The sequence below is a fragment of the Mustela lutreola genome, chromosome 14 (assembly GCF_030435805.1).
Source record: "Mustela lutreola isolate mMusLut2 chromosome 14, mMusLut2.pri, whole genome shotgun sequence".
Lineage (NCBI taxonomy): Eukaryota > Metazoa > Chordata > Mammalia > Carnivora > Mustelidae > Mustela > Mustela lutreola.
Window position 1 is genome coordinate 4249699 of NC_081303.1, and position 25829 is coordinate 4275527.

At 48.9% G+C, this 25829-nt stretch overlaps 1 protein-coding gene and 1 long non-coding RNA gene across 3 annotated transcripts in view; one reads left to right on the forward strand and one right to left on the reverse strand.

The window, feature by feature from the left end:
• The window catches only part of DNM3 (dynamin 3), a 533795-nt gene extending 508704 nt beyond the window's left edge, over positions 1-25091 (forward strand). For both annotated transcript variants that reach the window (XM_059147002.1, XM_059147003.1), the window contains 3 exons: positions 4354-4580; positions 5283-5528; positions 22683-25091. In XM_059147002.1, the coding sequence (XP_059002985.1) occupies positions 4354-4580; positions 5283-5528; positions 22683-22752 (543 nt within the window). In that variant the 3' untranslated portion in view covers positions 22753-25091. The remainder of the gene's footprint in view (positions 1-4353; positions 4581-5282; positions 5529-22682) is intronic.
• On the reverse strand, positions 10575-11821 carry LOC131815276 (uncharacterized). Its single transcript, XR_009347634.1, has 2 exons — positions 11285-11821; positions 10575-11031 (listed from the first exon to the last, which is right to left on the reverse strand). It is a non-coding gene; the product is annotated as an uncharacterized LOC131815276 (long non-coding RNA).
• Positions 25092-25829: the final 738 nt, after the last annotated feature.

Consider the following 25829-nt stretch of genomic DNA (forward strand, 5'->3'; position numbering starts at 1 on the left):
AAAGTTTTTATGAAATTTCTAAGAATCCGATATGAAGCCCGGAGGCATTTCACACTTGGAGTGCGCCCTGCCGCTGGACCCCTCCACCCCCGGACCCCTGCACCCCTGGACCCCCGGAGCTCCACGTTGACTCTCCTTGGCCGGTGGTACTCTGCTGGAAAATTAGTAACATGTGCTCTAGTTTCAAAACTCACTGTAACTTTTATGTGTTTGAAGTCGAGGGTTATTTCAAATGTTCATTATTTGAGGGGAAAGTGTGGCTTAAATACCAGAGCACTGATTTCTTTCCTCGGGTCAAGAATTCAGCATCTGCTCAAGAAACAGATTGGGACCAGGATCCAGAAGCCTGCCACCCTCCCCCTTCCCCGCCCCTCAGCCTCCCCACGCCCGTCAGTCCCCAGCAAGGGAACCCCTTCTGGTTTCTTGCAGCACAGCTTGTGTCAGCTCCGACTGATCTTGAACTCCGCAGTCATATGGTGGGTGCTGTTTGATGTCTAACTTCTCTGGTTTGATATTAAGTGTGTGAGGCAAAGGACGTCACTTTTTCTAGAAGGGAAACATCACCGTCCTATAGCAGAAACAAGTCCCTGAGAAGTGGACAGGACGCAAGAGCAGACATGAAAGAATTGTGAATCTCAGAGAATCACAAGCTTCTAACCAAGCCCCTTTCCCAAACGAGGCCAATTTAAACTGCTCAGCCACATTTTTGTACACATGTGTTCATGTGAGTGCGAGCGAGCCCAGTGTTGCCCTCCAGTCTAGAAACAGCCACTTTAAGGCATCGGTCTCCTTAGTAACAGAATTGTGTGAAAACTTGAGGAATGTCCCTTCTCTTTGTGAAGGCTTTAAAATGGTCTTAATTATGAAGACAAAGAAGGCTTCAGATCCAGAAGCACTGCAGGTTGCTAGAGAAGAGTTAAAGTAAGGAAGAGAGGAAAACATGCGGACGCTTGTAATGACCTCACACTCCTCTACACTGAGCAGCACGACATGGTGCGGTCATGCCTGTTTATCCAGCCTGTAGAGTCTGAGCTGGAATGAGGTTCTATGTATGAGAAGTTTTTCGTGAACCACACCAAGATGTGTAGGTTATAAGGTGTTATAATTAAAAGCATAAATATTATTTCAAGTCTCGCATCCAAGTATAATTCGTTTATGTCGTGTCCTGTGAGGTATATTCTAAACGCCATCACCTCCAAGGCCTCGACTGTTGGTCTTGCAGGATCCTTGATTTACGTATTTGCACCAGAAAGTCCCTGAAGTGCCTGGAAACTCCCTGACTCCCCCCCCCCCCCCCCGCCCCAAGGCGAGGTGAGAAGGAGAAGAGTCTGAATAAAACATTAACCCCCGCTCTGTATTGAACTGCTCTCCCGACGCCTGTACAACTGCGATGGCTTTCTATTTGTTCTTCTCCCTCGAAGCAGCTCAGGCCAGTTTCATCCCCGCGCTTTCGAAAGAACAGCTTCGGCTTGCAGAGGGCTAACGAGATGCTAGGCCTTGCGTGAAGCAATTTATAATCATTCTAGCACTCAATCCTCACAGCGGCTGGAGACAGCTGCTACTGCTGGTCCCATTTTGCAGATCAGGAGCCTGAGACGGGAAGAGGTGGTTGCCCGCTCAAGAACGGTTAAGTGCGGGCGCTTGGACTCAGATGCAGAGCCGTCTGATGGCAGAGCAAGCGCCCTTGTCCACTGTGCCGTCCTGCCGCTTTCCCCCGCGCTGGTAGCGATCCTCCTATGAAGTCAGGACGTTGCCAAATCTTCGGGATGGTAGGCGAGTTCTAGTGTGTCGTGGGCTGATGTGCAAGAGTTGATTCAAGGCAGAACTTTAATCAGAATGCTGAAACAAGCCCTTATGATTATATTTCGTGCTTGGTTTGACAGTCGCTTCTTCATTCAGATCTGCTTTAAATCTATTCTTGGAGGGCCTTCTTTTAAAATTGTGTTTAATAGATTCTAAGTGATACTCCAGCTCAATGTAGAGCTTCAAGCTAGCTTAGCCCAACTGCTGTTCAGTGCCAGGAAAACTGTCTGGTTTGGAGTTTCGCGTTGCATCATCTATCTGCGTGCAGGCACACGCCCAGCGGCGGAGGATCTGCGCGAAGGTCCCTGACTCCTTGGATACCTGCAAGTGTGTTTTAAAAGTGACTAAATCTAAAAAAAAAAGGGGGGGGGGGGCAGTGCGGGGGAGGTGAAATAATCCTTAAGCCAAATTTACTGTCTTTGACTTTCCTTCCCGACTTGATTTTCTGGGCCCTGACTCACCGCCCTCCAGGCCTGAAGTGTCCTTGTTCCTTTTGCTCCTGCCTTTTCACATCAAAACCTCACCTGGTTTTCACATCAAAACCTCACCTGGCGCCCACCTGGGTTTCCTCTCCAGGGTAACTGGTCTGTGCGCCTCTTCTCTGTTCCGCTGCAGCCTCACCAGATGAAGGCCCCACCAACTCAGAAATGAGCTCAAGTGGTCTTCCATCAGATTTCTTTCTCTCTGCTACCACCCCTGCAAATTCTTTTCCAATCACAGACAGATTACTTTTCCTAAAACTCTCTTTTATCGTTTCACTTACTTCCTTAAAAGTCCATGGCTTCCCACTGCCAAGTGGCTGAAGTTCAAACAGTTTTCCTTGGCATTCGAGGCTTTCACATCTGGCCTCAGTTACCTGGCCAAACTTACCTTCCGCAGCTATCACACACAAACCTTCTACCCTACTAGACAATTGCCCAGATATGTCTTGTCTTCTAGATTACTTCCACATTTGAATCACTCTTGGTTTGCACAATGTGGAGAGAATACTTATTACACCACAGTGAAGCTGTGATTTAGCTGAATTTCCTGATCAGTAGAATTATTCACTTAGTGGGATACCTTTAACAAATAATAAAGCTATGTGTTTTCGAGTCTTGTCATCTCTTGGTTACATAGTTCACTACAACCCAGCCTCTCACAGCTGTGCTGCTGTCTGCCTGAATTTGTGACAATTAAATATGCTGGCCTTTGGTCTTTCTTAAAAAGAGCCAGTGGCTCTAGATAAGTATGAGTCTCATTTAACAGAGAAACTGAAATTCCAAGTTGGTTTATTTTTGTAGGCTAAGTTAACCAGCATTCTTGGAATACCACTCCACAGTCATGATGCTCAGACACAAGCATGTCTTTGCTGAGCGCTCAAAGTCGGGTAAGGAGGTAATGGAAGGAGCACTAGACCTTGAGCCCAAAGACTTGGGCTTCACCTTAATGCTATGTGACTTTGGGCAAGTTACTGAACAGTCTGAACTTCAGTTTCTTCCTCTGTAAAACCGGGATCGTAACAGATTGCATACGGACGTGGTGAGAATCCAGTCCGATAACTTGCGAATGTGCGTGGGACACACCGTCTTTCATTGATTCCCACGTTCACTTGTTCTGCCATGAAGATGCCTGTCACACTCTATGGCATCTTGGCATTCTGTCACAGTTTAATTCATGCTGTTTTCTCTTGTTTGGTGGCTCATAAAATGGTGCGGATTAAAATTCCTGGTATCTTCGATTTGATGAGATACGGTGGCTGGGACTTCCTCCCTCCGTGCTGTGCAGTGTGTGAATCCTCTCCCTCCTCATCCTGCTACAGACCCCCCCTCCCCGAAGACTCCTACACCTTGTTCCTACTTCCGTCTGTTTTCATGTATCTGTTAACTTTGGAAACTCCTGTGAGTCCTCATTACTGTTAAGTAGTTCCATTGTAAATGTCTAGAAAGTTGAGAGTATATCCCTCCTGTTTTGGGGGCGGTGTTGTAAATCAACTTGCATGATTATCGAAGTTTCTGTATTTAATAAAAATTCACTTATGGGTGCTCATTCCACTTTTGAGTTGACCTTGAAACCCAGGATCTTAATAGTATTCCAGTGATTTTGGTAAAAGCGAGGTAAACAATTGGGAATACCAAGGGTTGGATAACTTGGGCTATTACCTAGGTTTCTTTAAATCCTTGTTTTCTGTTGAAAATAGTGCTGCTTATGTGCACGAACCTGCCCTCATCTCCGGGCCAAGCAGCCTCAGACAGCAATGAGGGAATGCCAGCGGAGTCAGCAGGCCCTGTGCTGGGGACGGCAGGGTTTAGTCCTCTTCCAGCTAATCAAGGTTTCTTTCCGTCCACGACCATGAGGCAGGGCAAGAGCGCTCCTGCGCTGGTGCCCAGGACGGGGAGGGAGGAAGTGAAGAAGATAAGTGTAAAGAGACGTGGACACCGCGTCCATCTTGTGTGTCACATACCTTTTCCCCGAGGGGACACTGAGGACCTGGTCCGCAGGCCCCGAGCCGGTTGATGCCATCCGACCGCTCCCGTGTTCCCGTTCTTACTTTCTGTGGTGACCCGGCAGGTTAAAGATTTCATAAACTCCGAGCTCCTGGCCCAGCTGTACTCCTCCGAGGACCAGAACACGCTGATGGAGGAGTCCGCGGAGCAGGCTCAGCGCCGGGACGAGATGCTTCGCATGTACCAAGCGCTGAAGGAAGCCCTTGGGATCATCGGCGACATCAACACGGCCACCACGTTCACCCCCGCGCCGCCCCCCGTGGATGACTCCTGGATACAGCACTCCCGCAGGTAGGAAAACGCCCCGGCCCCCCGAGGCCTGCCGGGCTCGTCCAGTACCGTTTTCTGAGTGAGCTTCCCTAAGCCGCCCTGAGCCTGAGGAGTGCAGAGGAGAACAGGGGTTTGTGTCCGGGAGCGAAAGGGAAGGTCCGGCGGTCCCTTCGGAAACGAGCCCCACACGTCCTTCCCGTGGCCTGACACAGGCCTCAGAACGGCGAGGCCCGCTCTATACTGAAACGAAGAGTCGAGTTCATGGGAGGCTCTAAAAGAGTAAGTCGTAGAACGTTATATTGTAAGAGGCACCCACAAAATAAAAGTATATGCTGTAGAGCGTGTTCTGCAGCGGGAATAGCGCACCGCGCTGCGCCAGACAGCACAGCGGGCGGGACACGCCCGAAACCACCACTGGCTGTCTCCACAGAGTGAAGCGTCGGGGGAGGGGAACTTCCTTCTCACCATTTACCCTTTATACCTTTTTGAAAGGTTTAAATGAAAAAAAATTCATTTCAGTAATCTCTAACCCACGCTGGGGCTCACACCCCCCGCCTGGAGGTGAGGAGCCCAGTCAGGCACGGCCCCCCTTATACTCTCCAACGTTCCTGACACGGACCCCAAGTGCCCCCCAAAAGGGAGGATTTGTGCGGAGCAGCCCGGAAGTCAGGCAACATCCGTCCGCGGACGCGTTGGACCGACACTGCCCTGCTCTGTCCGCAGGTCCCCCCCTCCGAGCCCCACCACCCAGAGGCGGCCGACGCCCGGCGCTCCGCTCGCCCGGCCTGCATCCGGCCGGGGGCCCGCGCCCGCCGTGCCCTCCCCCGGACCCCACTCGGGGGCGCCCCCGGTGCCCTTCAGGCCCGGCCCACTGCCCCCCTTCCCCGGCAGCGGCGGCGGCGACTGGTTCGGGGGCGCCCCCCCGCAGGTGCCCTCCCGGCCCACGAGGGCCCCGCCCAGCGTCCCCAGGTGAGTGTCCTGCCGGCCGCCGCGTGGGGTCTCTCGGGGTCTCTCTCGAGCGAAACAGACGGAGCTTATCTGGGAAAGAAACCCGCGGAGACACCACCGCGTGCCTGTGCGGTTGTCGCCCGGGCGGCGCGTGTCGTGGGAAACCGCGGGGCCTGGGACACGATTAAAAACCGGGACGTGGTCCAGACCCTCCTGTGTCAACCGGCACAAAGTCAGCGGGGCCAGGGAGTGCAGAGTCTGCGCGGCCGCCCGCCTGACCCCGCGGAGCCGGGGCGGGTCAGCGCAGGCCACACCGCGGGTCGTGGGAGGCCCGGGCTGAGGCGTCGCCTGCGCGGGGGCCAGAGCCCCGCCTCGCCGCGGGGACGGCAGCCGTGCGCCCCGAACCGTCACGCTGCGGCCAGTGTGGACGCCGACGGCGCGCGGTTAGAGAAAGGGCGGACGGTGTGCGGCGTGCTGTGGACCGTGTGCAGACCCTGCACCGCAGGCGCCACGCCCGCCGCCAGGTGGCCCGGCACGTGCGAGCCGGAAGCGGAAGCGGAAGCGGACTCGGGGCGGAGCGGGGCGGGACGCAGACCGGGGCGCAGACCGCGGCCGAAGCCGTCCGCACCCTCCGACGTCCCCAGTCCGGGACGGACGATGCGCGCGTAGAGATTTGAGAATAGACGGATTTAGGAGGTTTTGTCTCCGCACCGGAAATTCTAAAAGGAAAGGAAACTAGCTGGTACAGAAATTTAAGTTTTTTAGAAAATCCCGCTCGGACGATCCGAGTATCGGGCTTACGAAGGAAAACCTCGCTGCGCGGGGACCACGGAGGACGAGGGACTCCCGCACTCGTGACCCTGCGTCCCCTCGCACTGCCGCCGGGGCCTGCGCTCTGCGCTCGGGGCGCCGCAGGGAAGGGGCGTCTGAGACGGGCCCCGCAGGGCGGCAGCGGAGGGCGAGCAGGGCAGGAGGAGCGGGAGGCCCGGTTCGCCGCAGACGGACCTTGCCCGGCTCGTCCGACTCGGTGCGCGGGGCTCCCGCCTGGGCCGGGCCTGACAGCCTCATGGCCCCGGGGATGCTAGGGCTGTCGTCACTTCGGTCCTGACCAGACGGATGTCTGTCCTCTCAGTTCGGAGTTTTTGTCCCTGGAAAGTAAGGTTCCGCTTGCAGATTACCTGAAGCGGACCTAGATGTCTAGGGGTGACGGTCAGAGCAAGGGCTGCTGCTCCGGTGCCCTCGGGGCACGCGAGGCGGCGGCCTGGGTGCTGTCCGGCCGCGGCCGCGTCCTGCTGCCACGACCCGGAAGGACGGGGATCGTGCATTTGACGGGGGAGGCCCAGAGGTGCAGACTGCTCGCCCGAGGCTGCCCAGCCGGACCCTAGCGGAGTGGGCTTCAGTCCCCCGCACCCAGACCCCGGTGCCCCGACCGCAGTCCCCGGCTCCTAAGCCTGGCCCTCCGCCAGCTCTGTCGTGGGGAGCCGGCCTCGCGCTGTAGTGCACTTAGCAGCCCGGGCCTGTGGCCGCCGGAGCCAGTCACACCCCCAGTCGGGACGCCCGACGGTGTCCCGACGTCGCCAGTGCGGGGGCGGGGGGCGCGGGCTGAGCAACCTCCTTCCGCTTGGGAACCGCTGCGCCGCGACGCCGCGGAGAGCTTCCCTTCCACGAGAGAAAGAAACGTCGGTGTCGAGCCTCGGCGCCAGCACGATCAGCTTGTCGCCTCGGGAAGCCTCCGGCTGGCTGGGACCGGGCCTGCCGTCGTGCCAGGAGGGTCTGGAGGCCACGCGGGAGGGCAGGAGAGTGGGCGGCCTGGGGTCCCGCCCACGAGCCTTGAGATCCGCTCCTCCGTCTGTTTCGCTACGAGAAGGAACCCGAGGAACCTGGGGGTGCTGCTCCCGGGAATGGACGTGCATGTCTTTGCTCGCTTGGCTGCTTCGCCTCTTGGTTTGGGTTAAGCTAGCTTGTCTGTACCCCCGGAGCCACCGCTGAATGCGAAGCTGGTTGGGTAAGCGGGACGGAGTCGCCCTTGGTATTTCCGAGCTCACGCTTGGAGGCGAGCGGGCAGCCCGGGAACCGGGGGCTCACCCTAGAGAAGCGCAACCGCCAGGCTTAATGCGTCTGTGTTGGACACCGGTTACGTGATTCAGAATTTCGAGAATATTCTCCACTTGGAGCCAGACCTAACTTGCCATGGCCTTGCAAAGAGTGTCAAATGTAAAACAGAAATGAGACTTCAGAGTACAAGAGGGAAGTTGGTTTTTGTGCTGAGCCTTCAAGTTTCAGTGCCAGTTCAGCGCGATGGGAGGGAAACCCCTCTGGGGGGCTGGGGGGCGTCACCTGAGAGAGACCGAGAGAGACGCTGTCAGGATCCTTATGCCTATTAAAGTTTAGCTTTAGATGAAGAATTCTGACCACATAAAGTCTGTTTTTAATAAAAGCCAGAGCAGGAATCTTACCAAATGCAAGCCAGAAATGGGGTTTAAGATTTCAAAAAAAAAAAAAAAAAAAAAAAAGAAAGAAAGAAAAAAAAAAAAAAAGAAAAAGCAAGAGAAGGAAGGAAAGAAAAAGAGAAGCAAAGATGGAAAAAGAAAAACGGAGGGAAGGTCTTGTTGAAACTTCACCTTGTCCTGTTTGTTTAAATATTCTCTTTTCCCCCTGTGATTTGCCTCCATTTTCTCTATTAAAAACTAAAAAAAAAGTCAAAATGCCATTATCCATCATCTCCAGTAAAACAACCCATAGCTTTCCGAGAAGGAAGTTTGATTTTTTTTTCCCCCAGGTCTTTACTTTCTTAAGGGCCCTTTCTCCTCTTTTATCTGAAACCAGCAACTCGTAAGGTGACAGGACAGAACAAGCCCTGTCCCGCGGACTCCCTGTTGGGCTTTAATATTACAAAGGCAATAACTGAACTTTTAGAGGCAAAATATTCTGCTGTTTGGCATGTGCCTGTACATAATTTTCTTCCGGATAATTTGCGACTTCATTAGCAAGTGATGATTTTGACATTTCGGAGCATGTATACCTTCCCTTTAACCCTATTCAAATACAATGAAAACACTTGCAACTGGACGGAAACCAGGAGCATTCTGGGTTTTTTTAAAAAAATGTAATTTTATTATTACATCTTTCCATTCCAATGTAAAGGAAGAGGAAGGAGAGGGGCGGGTGGAGTCACTTTTGGCCCAGCTTTTCTCAGCTGCTCAGGCCGTGCTGGTTTCTGCACATGGAGCCTTCCAGCGAGGGAGCTGGAAATGCTGACCACGACATGCCTGCTCTAATTGGTTCCACCTGAGCTAGGGAGCATCTCTATCCCGAAGAGTCTCCCCAATAGGAATGCTTCTGTCGTTAGCGCGTGGAGTGTATGCGAATCTGCTCGGGGAACATTTTCTGTTGCCAGAGTCTTTGGCTCGCCCCCTCCCCTCTCGCCCCACTCAGCTTCTCTGAAGGGCTAAGGCCGGCGTGAAGCCCCCCGCCGGCTGCGTTCCCGTCTGGCCAGCTGATCTTAAACAGATACCACCACCTCGCTGGGGGCCCCGGTCTCACTTGAAGATCCTAATCTTCATCAAATATTAACTTTAGGGCTGATGTAGCTATTTTCGGTTACAGCTTCTTAAAATTAGCTAATTGGGAATCATTAACAGAACAAATTAACTGAATCAGCGTGTGTTTTTCCTGGCAACAGCCGATTCTGACATTATTTGACTCATTTGTCTTCTCCCCTTTCCTTGGACTAAGCTATTTTGCAACAGTCAGGAGGGGATAAGGGTGGAAGGGTCTCTATCCAACGAAACGCAGACTTCATTTACCTCATCACTCAGTCCTCTACTGTAAAAAAATACATACTGAAAACCTGAAGCACTTTTTTTAACCACCCTTGTCACCAAGTCTGACGGTGTCTTCTAAAAATGGCAAAACTGAATCACAGGCTGGGATTTGGCCTTTACTCCAGCCATGCACATGACAGAAACACAAGATGGAAACCAAGAAATGCTCCACGGAAAGCCTCTCTGGTGACCCCGTGGCGAAGCTTCCATCCCTCACGGCTCGGGCAGCCCGGAGCGCCCTGGAGACTCTCACAGGTTCCCACGGATGCCCGCCCCAGCCCTACATTGCCCCCGACGTGCCGTGGCACCGGGGAATCTCCTCGCAGCCCCGCGCTCCCAGCCGTTTCCTGCGGACCCGACGTGGTGAGAGGCTCAGACATCCCTCTGTGGGAAAGGTGGCTGGTGCACTCGGGGTCTCTTTAAGGAGGTAAAAGCCATTTGGTTCTCTTTACAGTGGGATCTTGTTTGAGATGTTTGCCCCGATACACTGCTGTGCTCTGTCATATTTTGTATGTTGCTCTAGTTGACAGTAACGCAGAATCCCTTTCACTGAGGGATAAGGTCTCCTTGTTTTGTTTTGTTTTTCAGCCAGTCCCCCAAATTTTGAGTAAGGACAAACCCACGATTCTTATAAGTGTGTCTTTGTGTCCCTCACATGAAGGGTCGGTGCCGTGAAGCATGAAGCTGCTGAGTCTTGAAGTCATGGGTTCAGGGTACACGGACAACTAAGCGACTTTTGTGACTAGCCTGTGTGTCTGATTCTCCTGAAATCATGTCCTGGAAACGTCCTGACTTACTCCCTCAAGAGCCCACTAAGCATGTGACTTCCTGTAGCAACTGAGTGTCATTTGGGCACATGATGAATGCATCTTGTGACTTCTGATTTCGGCCATGAGGTTTTTTTTTTTTTTTCCTTGCTGTCCTTCCCCTTTAAAAAACAAATTTGTGATTAGGTATTCTGATTTTTCAGGGAAACAGTTTTTATTTTTAGCAACTGATTTAAAAGTCAAGCAAAGTTTTTTTTTTCTTTTTTTTTTTTTTTAAGTCTAAATGCCAAGAATGGAAACAACTTTGAGGTGTTCCGATTCTTAGCATTTTAGGCATTTCATGAGGCCGCTGTTATTGTCACAACATTTGTTACTGAAATCCCAGATGTAATTAGTGATGTGTTGCAGGTTCAACATGAGTTGAGAATATGACGCTTCATATAATTTAATGAAAACAGAAATTTGACCATAGACTGTTCACTAGAGAAAATATTCAATTTAATTTAAGCCCCTGGTTAAATATCCCATCAAAATCATTCGAATTCCACAATGATTCTGGTTGTAACATAATATCTCACTGAGGTGAATGGATGGTTAATGACAAGGTTTTTCATTCTTGAGTCTTGGTTTCAGTCTGGTTTAAGTGAAGGTAAAATTAGTCTGGTGGTTTCCTCCTTGGGTCTAGAGAACTCGAGTCTACTTTACACAAACATCTTCATCCTGCCGCAGTTCACAGTGACTGGCGGTCTGTTCCAGGGAGGCCCAGGGACAGAACTGCGAGTGTTCTGGAGGTCACACTTGGGAGGTCACACTTCTGCACATGCGTCAAGGCAGACTTCAGATCGTCTTTCTGTTTTCAGTGTGTCCCTTATCTTCCTTTTCCAAATATCCGAGGCCGAAGGAGGATCGAAGGGAAAGGAACATAAGGAAGATCTAGAGGAGACAGGGTACGAGCATCAGAGCTGCAGACGGGCAGCGGGGCCCCAGGAACCCGAACAACACGCCTCTGTTAGCCCAGGGCTGGCTGGCACTGAGTTAACCAGATCCAACTGCCTCCACGTCCCGTGACAGACGCGAGCAAATAGCTCTGTCACTGTTCTCTCTGGGCTCTAAACTGCAAAGCTTCAGCCATTGCAGGGAAAGGCTCTCTGAGCTTCAGGATACCCAGCCCTGCCCCGGGTCTCACCCGACTGATGCAGGAAGACGGCCAAGGTGGGAGTCTGGCCCGAGAGCCACTGACCAGTGAGAAACACACAGATTCTTCTCCCTGTGGCCAGGCAGCAGCAAACTGTCACCAGTTGGAATCTGCTGAATGTTCCTATATACGAGTTGATGTCAGCTCAAAAGGGAAAAGAAACCAAAAGAAAGGAAAAGCTAAGAGAATGGAAGCCCGCCCAGTGTAAGCAGACAGACACAGGCGAGCTAGTCCTCTCTCGCCACCGCCCCTTTGTCTCCTTCGCCGTGAGAGGAGGCGGGTGTTACAGGGAAAGCTTCTCGGGCGGAGAGTTTCGTGCCGCAGGTTTTCCAGCGACTTCGGAGATCCGTAGCTCGGAGGACCTGGGGCGCTTCCTTCCCTCTCACTTATCAGCTCCTCTGAAAGATTAGAAGCGAAATTGAGCTTCCTGGGGTTGCTTCGGCAGATAAACAGCCAGGAAATTAGACATGAAATTGCAAATGCTGCATCTTTCACTCAGAACGTGCCCTCCGTGCTTCCCTCCAGCAGCACGAGGAAGGAGAGCAGGGTCGAGCTGGCAGCTCGTCATAACGTGATTGCTGCTTGAACACAGAATTTTTAAACGCCCAACACTGAAATCCATTAGCTTGCTTGAGCCAACATATTGTAACCATTGTCCGGGGGAGCCTCGCAACCTGAACACGTATTCACACCCTTTAGTTGCCAAATGAAGTCCATGTGGCTGACTTAATGCTGTTGCCAAAAGAGTATCACACTTCTGGTCTGGCCGGTATTTTTAAGTGCGGAGGAAGAGGCTCGGTGCTGGCAGGGCCCTGGTTGGAGAGAATCCGCAGGTGTCCTGACGCCACATCACCTGCATTTGGGTGAGAGTTTAGGTCACTTGGCAGCTCTGCTCAAAACTAGGATTCCGACCTGGGGCAAAGTCTGAAACCACAAGGTACTCAGGAAGCCGCATCGTGGCATCATCCATTCTTTCCTTTTGGCTGCTTTTCAGGCATCAGAGCCACATGATAGGCAAAACCACAAATAGCAAGTGCTCTAATTTCTGGGATTATTTTTTTAATGATTCCCATACACACTAGGACATGTCCATTCCCGGGTTCCAGCCGAACTCATCAGCTCACGTGAACTGTAGAAAGAACACGTTCCCTCCGAGGATCAGGAAAAAATGGTCCATCAAAATGATAGATAGCAAAACTCCTTCTCTCCCCGCCCGTGGCAAGGCTGGGCCTTCTTGACCTCGGTCGCCCCGACACAAGGAGAGTCCCACATCTTCACACGGCTGACATTTCCCCCACTGGGATTAGCCTAAAAGCTGAAAAATAGGATGCCGTGTAAATACTGAAACCCAGTAAACGGGCAAGTTAATATGAAATTTAGACACAAGCTCCATCCCACGCCTGGTTTTCTTGTGGAAGGGCTGAGAAGTTGGTGGAGAGGGAGACACATGAGCCTAGAGACAGACGCACAGACTAGATGCGCCACACGGGAGACCCCAGGCTTCTGTGGCAGTTTCAAGAACCCAGAGGAAGTGAGAGGTATGAGAAGGCCTCGGTGGTTTTGCCAGTGATCTGGGAAATGATTTTATTTTACAATCAAATACACCAGTTGTCTCCACCATGTACATATTACCTGTTTTTAGTTTCTGATTTCTGCGAGGCAGCAGGATCTACGTTTATCTTGGTCCATCTATATCACATTGACCCAGAATGAGACCTCTTAGGAGGGTAGATGAGAAAGGTGTTTTGCAGCTCAGAAAGTCTAAAATGAAATGATTTCACCGTGAAGCAGATGTTTATATGTGATATATTCTGTACATGTGGATTTTTTTAAGTTTATATTAGGATTTTTCTTGAGGCCAGTTTTAAGAGTGAATGAAATTTTTCCCTCGAATAATTCTGCCCTCAGTATCACACTCAAGGGACCTTGCCACAAAGTCTACACCCTGCTCCACCTTGCGACCACCATCCAGGGAGGAAAAGCTATAAAACCTGAGGAAAATGTCTACTTACTTTTAAAACAACTAGAATTTCTTTTTGCTTCTTCGTAGTGTTGGAAAATATTTTAATAACTAAAATAATAAAACTTCATGTGAGGCAAAATCTACCTTAATTATTGCCTCTTGGGGTGGAAAATTAAGGAAACATTAGTGAATGTGTTAACTAGAAAAACCACTGCAGTAATTTCCCTCCACATATCTGGGTCTAGAGTCAAAATAAAATCCATGCAACACATATTATTTGAAAGAAAGCAAACTTGTCAGTTCAGCTCGACAATAGTAGTATTGGCAGACGCAAGACTGAAGTTAATGGACCACAGAAGCCCCGTGACTCATCAGCGGACTGTGACTGAGTTACTTAAATGCCCTATAGTTCAGTTTAGGAATCGGTAATGAGGGATGCTGATGTGACGGCTTGATTTGCTTTAATATTTCAAACACTAAATTATCTCATTACCATCTTAGGACTTGAAAATTAAATAAGTATATTGAAAACTCATTTTAAAGCACAGTAGCTTTGACTGGACGTGTTGTAGTAGTGTCTTTCCCTGTGCTTAAAACGTTGCTGTATGACTGGCTACGTCGTACAGATTTCCTTCTTTTATACTATGCTCGACCCTCCCACCCAGGACCTCTTCCCCAGATGTAGCCATTCGACCTCTGCTGTGCATTCCCAGCTCTCGAGGTGACAGCATAACACAACGGGGCACTCGTGCCAACAGCCTTTGTTATGGTCTTCCAAAGCCCCCTTCCCTGTTGAGCAAGAAGAAAAAATCCTCGAGGGTCACAACGAGTCTTTGCGACTTATAAATACTCTCATAATCTCCACAGGCTGCTCAGCTTTCAGTGCAAATGTTATGATTTTGATCATTAACATTTGCTTTTCTATTCTTTTTCCTGTGGATTTCATGCTACTTCTTCAATGTGCATTCTGGGATATAAAAATATGTGGCCGGAATAATGAAGGTAGCCCTGACCCTGTCTCCAGTTCAGAGAGCAAGATTCAATCAGAAAAGCAAGGTTTGAGAACGTGTCTCTGCTGCATTCGCCTGGCACTCGTTTTCGACCCTAGTCCTGATTGCCCTTGTCTCCCAGCGGGGCCCTCCGTCCAGTCATCCAGGGGGGTCTTCCCGTAGTTACTTGTGTCGGACACCGGCCTCCTTGCTGTGTCTGGCAGGCCAGCAGGGAAATAATCAGAAGAAAATGTTCTGGTTCTTTGGCCTCATCCACGTACAACATTATCCAAAACAGTCTTCTGTGAGTGAGAACAGGGGGGCTTTAAAACCCCTTGGTCTAGCATTCCGTAGGCGTGTGGAGGAACAAACCTTTCTGATCCCTTCTAAGATCATGGAAATATAAATGATGCAAATATAAATTTGTCCCTTCAATGATGTTTACGGACAGACGTATGTAGAAATGTGAGCCTTTCACTGGTAAACATTTTGGCTTGACTTCCCCAAAGCAAGCTATCTTCTCAAGCACAGTCCCCATGGTCATTACAGCAGTTTTCCTAAGAGCGTAGTTTGTGAACTATTTCTCCAGGATGATGGCAGTTTTTGTAAGACAGATGCCTAAAAGACATATGGTTTTCATAGATTTTTCCGTCTAGACTAGCTTTATTTAGTGACTTTTGGTCTGAATTGGTCTAGTTAAAGTTTCTGTAGAAGCTTGTATAAAAATTTAAAATGTGGGCATACCATTAAGGTGTAAAACAAAAAGTTTGACTTCTCATTGGCAAAAGATTAAAGGGGATTGGTTGAAAGTTTCCTTCAGGTTATGTAATTCTGACCATCTCGTATGCCCACTCCCACAACACTGTCCAGAATGGAAAGGCTCACCCCCCAAATCCCATAACTGTTGGATTCATCTACTTCTCAGTGTTCCTGAGTGAATTCTTTGTGCTCCAGTTGGGGGTGTGTGTGTGTGTATGTGTGCACGTGTGTGTGTTAGAAAGCTGTAATTCCTTCTGCAGACTCTTTACATGGCCCAGGGGACATACGATTCCTTGCCCTTTTAGCACCAATTTTTACGAATGCAGCATTTCCCTCATTTTAGAAGCCCATCAAGCCACCGAGTGAGGGCGATGGAACACTGGGGAGCGTTTGCAGTGCCGTCCACCACGGATAAAAATTCCATTTTTAAATGCAGTGTTTGAGCAAGTGTCGAAGTCTAGTGTAGAAACAGTAGGACCCTTTGAGAGGAAGAGACTTACTTCTAGACTTGCCTAGAAATCGGCCTTTTGCTCCCTCTTTGGTGCTAGCAGGCACCGCAGAGCCAGTCCCAGCTTAGCTGTGTGAGGACGAGGAGGCTCGTGCAGGGGGACATGCTGGCCCTTCGCTGGCCCTTCAGCCCCGGCAGCTCATCCCTGGCTGCGCGCAGAGCCTTTACTGGGACGCGGTCACGTGTTTGGTCACAGCCACAGCCGCTTGCGAGGCACAACCACTGCTCTGTTTGCCTCTGAGTTCAACGGTTGTGATTTTAAAAATTTGAGCTCTAAGGCAGGTTAGAGCTCCTCCTGCTGGATTTTTTCTTTTTTAATCCCTGGGGTTGTAATTAGTAACTGCTAGCTCTTTGTCTCCACTTCTGCCCCTTGGACAGACAGAAGTGACCAGAAAAGTATCCCATGGGACATTTAAAAATGGGCCTTTGAACTGACCAGGTGTCACGGTCAGGTGATATGAAACGTCGGTGCAACATAAATCTTCTCTGAGTCTTCAAATTCCTCGTGCTCTGTCGCTGTCACTAAAATAAAAGGAATTAGAAAGTGAACTTCTCCATCAATTTTCCTAGTTCCCTATTTGCCCTGTCTGAGGTGAGGCCCCCGGTCGGATCCTCCTGCCTGCCAGGCTCCTGCTCTCTAACAGAGGGGGGCACAAAGTCTTTTGTCTTTCTAAGCCAGAAATGAATGTTACAGTTCTCCACAGAGATTCAAAGTGTTGCCTTCTTCCTCCCCAGCCTTGCTGCTTTCTCTCCTTCTCTCGGACTTGAGATGACAACAGAATGTGCATCTCAGAAGGAGGCGTTTGCCTCTCCCAGGCGCTGGCTCTTAGCACCTCCTTCCCGAGCTCTCCTCCTTCCCCCAAATGGCGGCCCTGGCCAACCCCTGCCCCGGTGCCTGGGGTGGGAATGAGGAGAGAGGCAGGCAGCGGAGGACGGAAGAAGACGAAGAGGCTTAGAAATAGTTGTGCCCCAGCAACGCCAATGGGACTAGGTCTCTGCATCATGTAAGTTCTTGGAGATCTCTCTGGGGGGTGCTCAAAAGAGAGAGGGAGAGAGAGCAGGGAGGGAGGAAGGGAGGGGAGAGAGAGAGGAAGGGAGAGAAATGGGGGGTCACGGGAAGGGACCCTGCCAAATTCACTCAGGGGCCACGTGCACCTAGAGCTCTTTGCAAGCCACGTCCTTTCTCGCTCTCCGGTTTTCTCCCCTCGTATTTCTCTTCACCCTCTGCTGCTTTGCCGGTCCTTCCGACTTTCCCTCCAGCCAGCGCATGGTGGTGGTGATCGGTAGTACGGAGGCTACAGCCTTTTTAAAAATCTCAAAAGCAGTGCTTTTTAGGAATCCTATTTTAACTTAACTCCAAAGCCTGTAAGTTACCCGTTTTATGCATCAGGACTCAGAGCAAAACAGATCACTGTGACACGTGCGATACAGAACCAGACGAGGCTCGTTTCTCAAAGGGACAGGACTTTTTCTAGCTTGCTCTCCTTCACACGTACTAGTCCCCGTTTCTGGACTGCCAGTCCCCTCAACTTGTCGTATATTCTAGAAGTCCTTGTAACCCCCCCAAGTCCTCCTAACCCTTCCCCCGACCCAGGCTAAGACTCCAGGGGCCCCCGAAGCTGAGACACCGTCCCGTACACCATCTTCCGCGCTGTCGGCACGGTTTACTGGTCTCTTTCCCCATCGCCAGTAGACGCTCCTGGGCAGGGATCAGGTCTCTGTACATCGGACTCTTAATCCCGTGCGTAGCACGTGAACGGGGCTTATTGAGGGAATGAAATAGTACAAAATGAGTTGATGTGCAGTGCTTAATCACAATTTATTTTGGAATTAGCCCAATATTTAGGGTATTTGGAGAAACAATCTAAACACAGACACTTTCTCGTTCTGGTCTACTGAGAAGCTTGCGTGGCTGAATGCTACTGTAAAATTCTTTTTTACAAATCACCAACTGAGCAGAGTTAATGTGGGCAAGCCCTCCTTCAGGCTGCCTTGTAGCTGCAGCCACAGAAATGGGCACATCTGTCCCATCCCTCGGGGTGAAATCCAAGTCCGGTATTTAAGATTACGTAAAGAAAATGTGGCGAGGGGGATTATGTTACCATTCCGCTCAGGGACTAATTCGTACAGGATATTAGATGTTTGTTTCAGCGAACAACAGTTGGGGACCATTTTCCCCTTCTGTTCTGACTTCAGAGTCTATCAACTGGTTCATACTTTCCCGGTGACATACGTTATAAAATCACGGGTTCATTTTCACAGGGGAAAGAAACGCTGGCTCTAGTATCTAGAGCCAGCACGAATCGTACTAGAGAATGGACGAGAGTCACTTAAAGGACTCCAAGTTCTGTGTTCTTTCCAGCATCTACTGTAAACTGTTCTTGGACAGTATTGGCTCCTTTTGTTACTAAAGCTGAAAAGGCCAAAAATATGCTGGAGGGCAGCCTATAGTAGTTTTAATAATAAATTACGAACTATTATCTTCCATGTGGACAATGTCCTGACCGCTGTAGCGTTTTTTAAAACTTGGCCTCATAGCTTGTAGATAAGTAAAATCGGTCTCGTTAATAAAGGCTCAGAAGCAGCAGCTGGGCACAAGCTCGACTGTGTTCAGAAGGCTGGGTCCGCACGGCTGCCAGCGCGGGCACCTGCGACGGACAGGCCCGGTCACCGTCAGCGGCCCTTCCCTTTCACTCGGAGGTGTGCCCCTGACCTGTGCTTGGGCGTCTGCCTTCTTGCACACCGAGCCACGGGCGGGGTGTGGGGGGAGGGGGGGCACAGTGCCCCCTGCAGGTGCCATGACAGATTACAAACAGGAGGAGGAATAATCTGGGTTCACAGGAAGTTTATGTCACTCGGATGATAAACTACACCTACATGCCTTAGTAATTCAAGAGGATGGGGAGAAACAAGGTATTACATTTCCCGAGAGGGACGTACGCTGGGCAGCCCCCCAGCCCAGCTCAGCAATGCCGCCGGCGACCCTCTTGCCCGGGGCTGCTTTAAAAACAAGACCAGCACAGCCCACGGCGCAGATGCTCTGCGTGATTTGAGAAAACTCAGAAGCAGTTTTTGTTTTAGTTCTATTTTCTGTTTTTCTAAGAAATTCGCCAGCTGTAACCTTACTTCCTGTGCTTTGGTACACAAAACCCTTCTTTAAGAGAAAAATTTTATTTTTACCGGTTTCATCAATAAGATAAACAAGTTGGGCCAGTTGCTATCAGACCCTTGTGGCCTCTAGAAACATGGCATGCAGGACTCTCCCATCATCCTACATGTAATTACATGCAACATGTAATTATGCATAAATTGAATTTTTGAGACAGATGTATTTTAAAGCCTGGATTATATTTAATAAGTAGAACTTGCAGTTCAAGAGAAGCCTATTGAATATCCTTTTTTGTGCAAAACTACCCTGGTAGGCAGATATCATTCCTCTAGAATCATTCTATCTTTTTGGAGGATTTTCTTTTTTCTTTTTTGTGGGTGTGGGAGGGAGGGGTTTACCTAGCTGATTAGATTGGACTTCAGTCATACCCTCTCCAGAGATGAGAATTTGGAATCGTGTGTATAGATGCTTCCTTTCTACACTTAACTGCCATTTTCAGAAGCAAGTACAAGCTTCCCTAAGCAAGTAGTTATTTTTCTGGTGATGATTAACAAGAATATTACAGTATCTTGGTCTTTACGAAATAAACCTAAAACTGATCTGACTCATGCTTAAGTCTAATTCCCAAACGTATCAAAGTACTTCTACAACCGTTTCTTCCTTCTTCTTGAGACTTTTTTTCCAGTACTTCCTCTTCCTGCTTGTACTGTATCTGGCAAGTGAATGGAGCTGCTAATAAAGCAAGATGAGAATCACTTATTATGCCTTAGAACAATGGTTTTCAAAGCTTGGTCCCAGGACCCGCAGCATCAGCAGTGTCTGGGAACTTGCTAGAAGTGTCTCACCCTATTAGAAACTCCGTGTGGTGCCCGGCAATCTGAGTTTTAACAAGCCCGGCAGGGAATTCTGTTGCACAATCCAATTTGAGAACCGCTGCCTCGAGCACGCTACTGTAACTGTCCAACAGAAAGAGTCCTGGACCGGGAGTCAGGAAATTTCGGTGTCAACAGGGAAAAGTAGGGAGACTGCGGACTGCGCTACACAGACCCAGTGTGGCTCACACGTTTACCAGGCTCCTAAGTCCCGCCTCCCACCCTGACAAGGAATAAGGGCAGAGAGAGGCGGAAAGAGCAAGCAAGCCCTTTCAACAGGGCCGTGCTGCCTGGCAGCCAGGGACTAGAGCGATGGTCGTTCCCACCACCTCCCGCCCGGCTGGTGCACCCCACAAGCCACTGGCCCTACAGAATTCTCTTGTGTGTTCTCTCTCTCTATATATATATATACACACATATATATTCTCAACCCCTAAGATTGGCCTCACACCATGAATACTCAGAACCAGCTCACCCAAAGCGTTCTAGAACAGATGAAATTTTAGTTCTTCCGTTCTTCGAAGAGAATTGAAAGACGGAGGCAAGTAAGGCGCTCCCCGCTCTTATCAGGAAAGTCCATTTCTCGCCTTCAACGCCACCCACCCCGGGTGAGCTTTGGATTCTCGCAAAAATTGTCATTGTCCAGAACACGATGAGAGCCCCGTCCTGCAGCGACGCGTGCACCGGCTCCCCCTTCGCTTTGGAAGCAGAAACGCGGCTCTGCAACTGTCGCTGCGCACTGCCCCGCACACTGCCCCGCGCCACACTGGGTTTCAGGAAACACTGAGTGATGCGAGACGCTCCGTTTCACCGGAACAGGTTCCTTCGTGCAGCCCATCCCTAAACGAAGCAACTGAGGAAAATTTGGTACCAAACAAATAACTTTGCTTTGCCCAAAACAAACTGTCTTATGATGTGAATGTCTTTGGAAACTCTTCGAATGGTCAGGAACTAGACCAATGAAATGAACGCCAACAGGAAACTAAATGTGCTCCTTGTGTCGAGGCTGGCAAACAGCACCGCTTGTTAAGAAAATGACACCGAACAACTTAATGCTCTTCCTGAAGTGCTTTCTAGTAGCATTTTATTGTCTTAAAAATGAAGTGATGCTCATTTTTTCCAAAAGGGGTGGTATCTTTCAGGATTTTTAATGACTGAGTACATGTATGGGTTACTTTAACCTGAAACTGGGCATATTTTAAAGATGTCGTAATAGTTAGAACGTAATGTCAAGATCAGTGAGTACCACAAGCGCTTAGCAGTTGCTTCTGCTTCTAGGAGTAACTTTATTCAGTTGTCCGTGTTCGGTTGTTCCGTGGCCGAACGATAAGCACCCCCGGCAAGAATAGGACAATGAGTAAGACACAGCCCATTCCTCATCAGTGGAGATAACCCTATAACCCTAACTAGGGTTCAGCGTGATGCCTGTAACAGACATGCTGAGATGCTTCCGAAGCAGCCGCGTCAAGATGAGGGAAGGGAAGACTTCACTAGTGTGAGTCTTAAAGGAGGGAGAGCACTTCTCACGGATGAACGAAACAGCACAGAGCACCTGACTGCACGTAGGAGACAGGTTCAGTGGGTGTGACCTCCGGCTTCTAGAAACTTCACAGCAAAGGAGAAGATGATGCAGGTGCAAGACTCAGGACATAAGCTAAATAAATGTGGCCACGTTCAATGAAGATGAGCCGGAGCTAGCGGAAGGACAGGGCTGCTGCACGGTCACAAGTAAAATGAACTCGGGAGGATCCTTCCCGGTAGGAAACAGCCAAAACAGTTCAGGTAGTCACAGCAGCCAGCAGACTTGCTCCAAAAAGAGGACTTCTTTGTCTTTTCAAATTTAATGACCGGTATTGATAGCTTAGTTTGGTTACTCTGCCGCTGAAGTATGTCAGTCACTTAAAGTCACTTAGACTTTCTTAAAGTGCCCATCTAGTACCGAGCGTAGCAGAAGGGGTTAAATTGGAATTTAACCCCCACCCCCAGGAAACCTTTCCTCTAAAGCCTCTTGGATATCTTTCAGGTGCGGGGCCAAAAGGAACTCTAATATCTATGAGTTTGTACCTAAGTGGCCCATACTTGTACCATTAATCAACAAGACCTCTTTCTCATTGATTTTTCCTTGACTGTCTAGTTTTTGTGGCGTTGGGATTTTTTTTAACATTTTGTAATTGTTTTCTTTAATTTTTCTATCTTCATTTCTCCATACCTGAGAAGGGACATTTGATTTAATCATGTTAGTGTTTACGGTACAGAAAAAAATTCCCCAACATGATTGTACTTCCAAAAGGGATTGTTCTGAGACAGTCACTGGGAGAGTTTTTTCAAAAAGGAAGGTTGTTATGATTTGTACAACTTGTTGAATTTGGTTGGTTATAAAAATTACTCCCCAAGGAACTACCTATGAAAGCAGATCCACACACACACACACACACACACACACACACACACACACACACACACAAGTTCCTAACACACTGGGAAGTTAACGGAGGGGTTCAGGACAAAAAGAGCATTGTCGGTGATGTCACGTCTAGTTCACACCAGAGTTTGTGGATTCGGCCCCCTCGGCTCTCGGAAACGTGACCAACCAGAAAGCAAGCAATACTCCTCCAGGGCCTTGTTTCCCTTCCCGCGGAGAACTCCCAAACCCGGATCCTCCGGCTTCCAGGGCCCTGCAAATTAGAAGTAAAATACAGAACACACTGGAGGAAGCTACTGCTGAAGGCAATGAGAAGTGATAACACTGTAACAGTAAGAAGAAAAGAGGAAGGATATTATATGAAGGGAACTAAAAACTCAACGAGCATCATTCTCTGAGGCCTACCATCCCTCGCACGTGCCTGGAGCGGCCGGCGCGGGACCCGGCTCCCCCGTACCCATCTCTGTTGGCTGAGAAAGGCAGGGCCCACCTTCAGATGGGCTTTCAAATGATTTGGGGTTTTTGTTTGTTTTAGTATTGGGAGGGGCAGCTTCTATTTTGAGAAAGATTTGCATTTGACAAAATCCTTCATTTTTGTCTCCAAATGCTAGCTGACAGGTGACGGTGTCAGAACCAGGGCCGAGGGCAACCGCCGCTGCTGGCCTGTCCCCGCATGGGCATGTGTGTGCTGGCGCTCCGGGTCTCTGGGGCGACCTTCTGCTGGATATTCGACTTGTTTCTTTACCTTTCTCTTTCTCTCTTTCTAGCCGGAGACCACCCCCATCACCAACTCGTCCCACTATAATCCGTCCACTAGAATCCTCCCTGTTAGACTAAACGAAGTGTCTGGCCTGGCAATTAATTACTAATGAATTATGTGAAGGCAACACACTTGATCAGTAAATCATGAGTAGTCGCATGCGCGGACATCAGTAGGCAAGTAGCCCGTTTAACTAACGCATTCATCACTCCTCGTCGCCGCTCACGGTGTCTCAGACCTTCGGAGTTTGACTCTGGAAAACTGCTGACCCTTCGAGGCTTTAGATGTTGTACTGACCAAGGGTAGGTCTGTCTAACAGCCCTATATTTTGAAAGACCGTTTGCCTACCCTGGCATATATTTGAAATTTGCTTTGGACAAGTTCCTAGGTTACCCACCAGGTAGCCCATTAAGTGTAATTCTTGAGAGCTTTGAGACGGTGGGCTTAGACCTAAGCCATACGTGTATTTACTTTCCCACATTCTGTTTTGGCTGATAGAAATTATGTTGTCTATCATGAATGTTCCCTCCTACTCTAATGACCTATTTAGATCCGCTTTCCTTTCTCTTTATTTCATAGGACTGCTAGGAAGTGATTTTTTTTTTAAATTAGGATTCCTTAAGAATAGACTTTTCCAGAAGCACAGGTAGTTTGCAGAGGAAAAGTTAACGCATTGCTTGCTCTAGAGAGCTTCTCCTCATCCTGATGTGTTTTGCTTCATGCTCGAAGCATATTCAACAACGAATCAAAGCTTAATTTTCTGGTAGTCGGTCAGAAGATTTGGCTAGTTAGGTTCAGAGTTCAAGGAAGAAGCAAAATGTCACATCTCTAAAGTGTCTGGAAATACCTAATTTCTTTATTCACACATATATTCACCTCCCCGTAGGTTACGGTGAAGGCTGACATGGGAAATATTTAACATCCCACACCGATGGAGATGTAGACGTGGCTATCTCCACTGTGACACGAACTGTAGTGGACTTATTTATGTGGCTGGAGCAAGTTTTTCTCTTTCCCAGCTATTTGTAATTCCCTCGTGTAAGAATTCACCCTACCTTTAAAGCCGGTTTAACGAACTTTCCATCCATTCTAGGCTTGCTTAATACATCTTGAGCCTTGCTCTGGGATGGCCGTTTTTAAAGGGGGCCCTGGAATGAAACTAAAAGTCGTTTCGTGAGGGATGCCGTGCTTCCGGTGCAGGAGCTCACGCTCTACAGCTGTACCTCAGAGTCTCTGCACAGGTCGTTCCAAAAGATGGAACTAAGACGCTGAGATCTAAAGCAACCTCACAAATGCTAACACTGCAAAAATTTACAAAATCGGGTTAGCCTGGGGGTTAATAGTTCAGTCCCGAGGCTGAGCTGTAGACGAAGTAGGACCAGGTGATCAGCATGTAGGAAACAGCCAGAAGCCGAGTGGAGTGCTGTCTGCTGACTGTTCGCAGACAGCAAGTCCTCACTGAACGGCGGCGTCCCAGGACACTATTTCATATTCCACAGAAGTAAATCAGGTTTCACCAACTGAAATGTCTCCCTTTGAAAGCAGAAAACGTGATTTGTATGTTCACTCAGCTTTAATTTCCTGTGTACTTTATGCCCAAAGCAGACACCCATAAAGCATGAAGGAAAAACCTTCAGCCATTATTAAAAAGAGAACTTGCCAAGCGGAATGGCATTGTTTCGAAGTTATTCTAAGGGGCTACAGCTACCCCACTTGTAATAGGCAGCCATCAGAGACTACGAGTTTACAAAAAGAACTTTTCCACTTTTAATTTACAAGTGATTCTGTAAAGACCACCACCCCAAGTCACCAGCCTGAATCTTCTCTTATCTTTTTTCTCCCCCTCATTTGAAAAAATTCTTAACTCTTTGTGAATGGAACAGATGTGCTAAATATGTAATGTGTTTTTAAAAACGGTGCTGCAGCGAAACGGAAGCGTGTTACGTAAATGTCCACAGTAAAACAAGATGACCTGCGAGATCTTTTCATAAAGCTCCCTCTTTCGGAATCCCTTTGCTTCTTCCTTTGAATTCTCTAAAACAGGCAGCTAGAGGATTATAGACTTCAGGGTTTGGCTCTGTGCTAAACGTGGTTTTGCATTTTGCTGTATTTCAAAAATTTCCTTCTGTCAAAGGAAAATATTGTGGATAACCACTGGTGTGTTCTTAGATCAGCACAAACCATGTCAAAGAAAATTGGAGATGTTTTTCCAACTTTCTTTCCACTGATCTTCTGTAGTCGTAAACAATAGCATTTGTCGTCTCTGGCTTTTGCTCTTGGATTATAAGCCTGCAGTTCCACTGCCCCGCTTGTCTCTGTTTGTAGGCACATTTTTGTTCTCTTACCTCTTCTCAGTTATGTCTAACAGAACCCAGCCTCCCCTGGAATTCCAGAAGCATGTTGGAGAATACTTTGTTTGCCGTAAACAATAGCATTTGTCGTCTCTGGCTTTTGCTCTTGGATTATAAGCCTGCAGTTCCACTGCCCCGCTTGTCTCTGTTTGTAGGCACATTTTTGTTCTCTTACCTCTTCTCAGTTATGTCTAACAGAACCCAGCCTCCCCTGGAATTCCAGAAGCATGTTGGAGAATACTTTGTTTGCCGCAGTACTAGGATTAGTTTTAACACCATTTCGCAAAGGGTTTGCATCCTGCTAAAAGGAGATGTCCAGGTGAACGAAGTCAGAAGCTCTAAGATGTGTGTGAAGTGCGTTGTTCACGCCAGGCCCTAAGGTGGGAATGTAGCTTCAGGAGCTAAGAGTTTCCCGTACCAACTCTCATCTTTTGAGTAGCTTCCTCCTAACCGACCGCTCTGATGCTGTCTACACGACAGATGTTTAGCTAAATAAAACATACGGTATCTTTAGGATTTGGAAAAATTCACTGTGTATCCTGTTTGATAGGTATGTCACTTCTTGTCACTTGCATGCTTATTGACTAATTGGAATAACTGTTTACTCAACTGTGGACAGATTCTTGAAATAGTATCAATTTAGAGCAGATATATTGCATTTCCAGAAGTCATCTACCAAGATTACTCTTCTGAATGTTGCTTTTAGCTGACTTTTGTAACACAGAAAAGCAGTAGGGCCTGTTTATTAGCCAATTGCCTACTTGTTCAGCAACAAACTCGTTCTGTTCCAAAACATGATGATG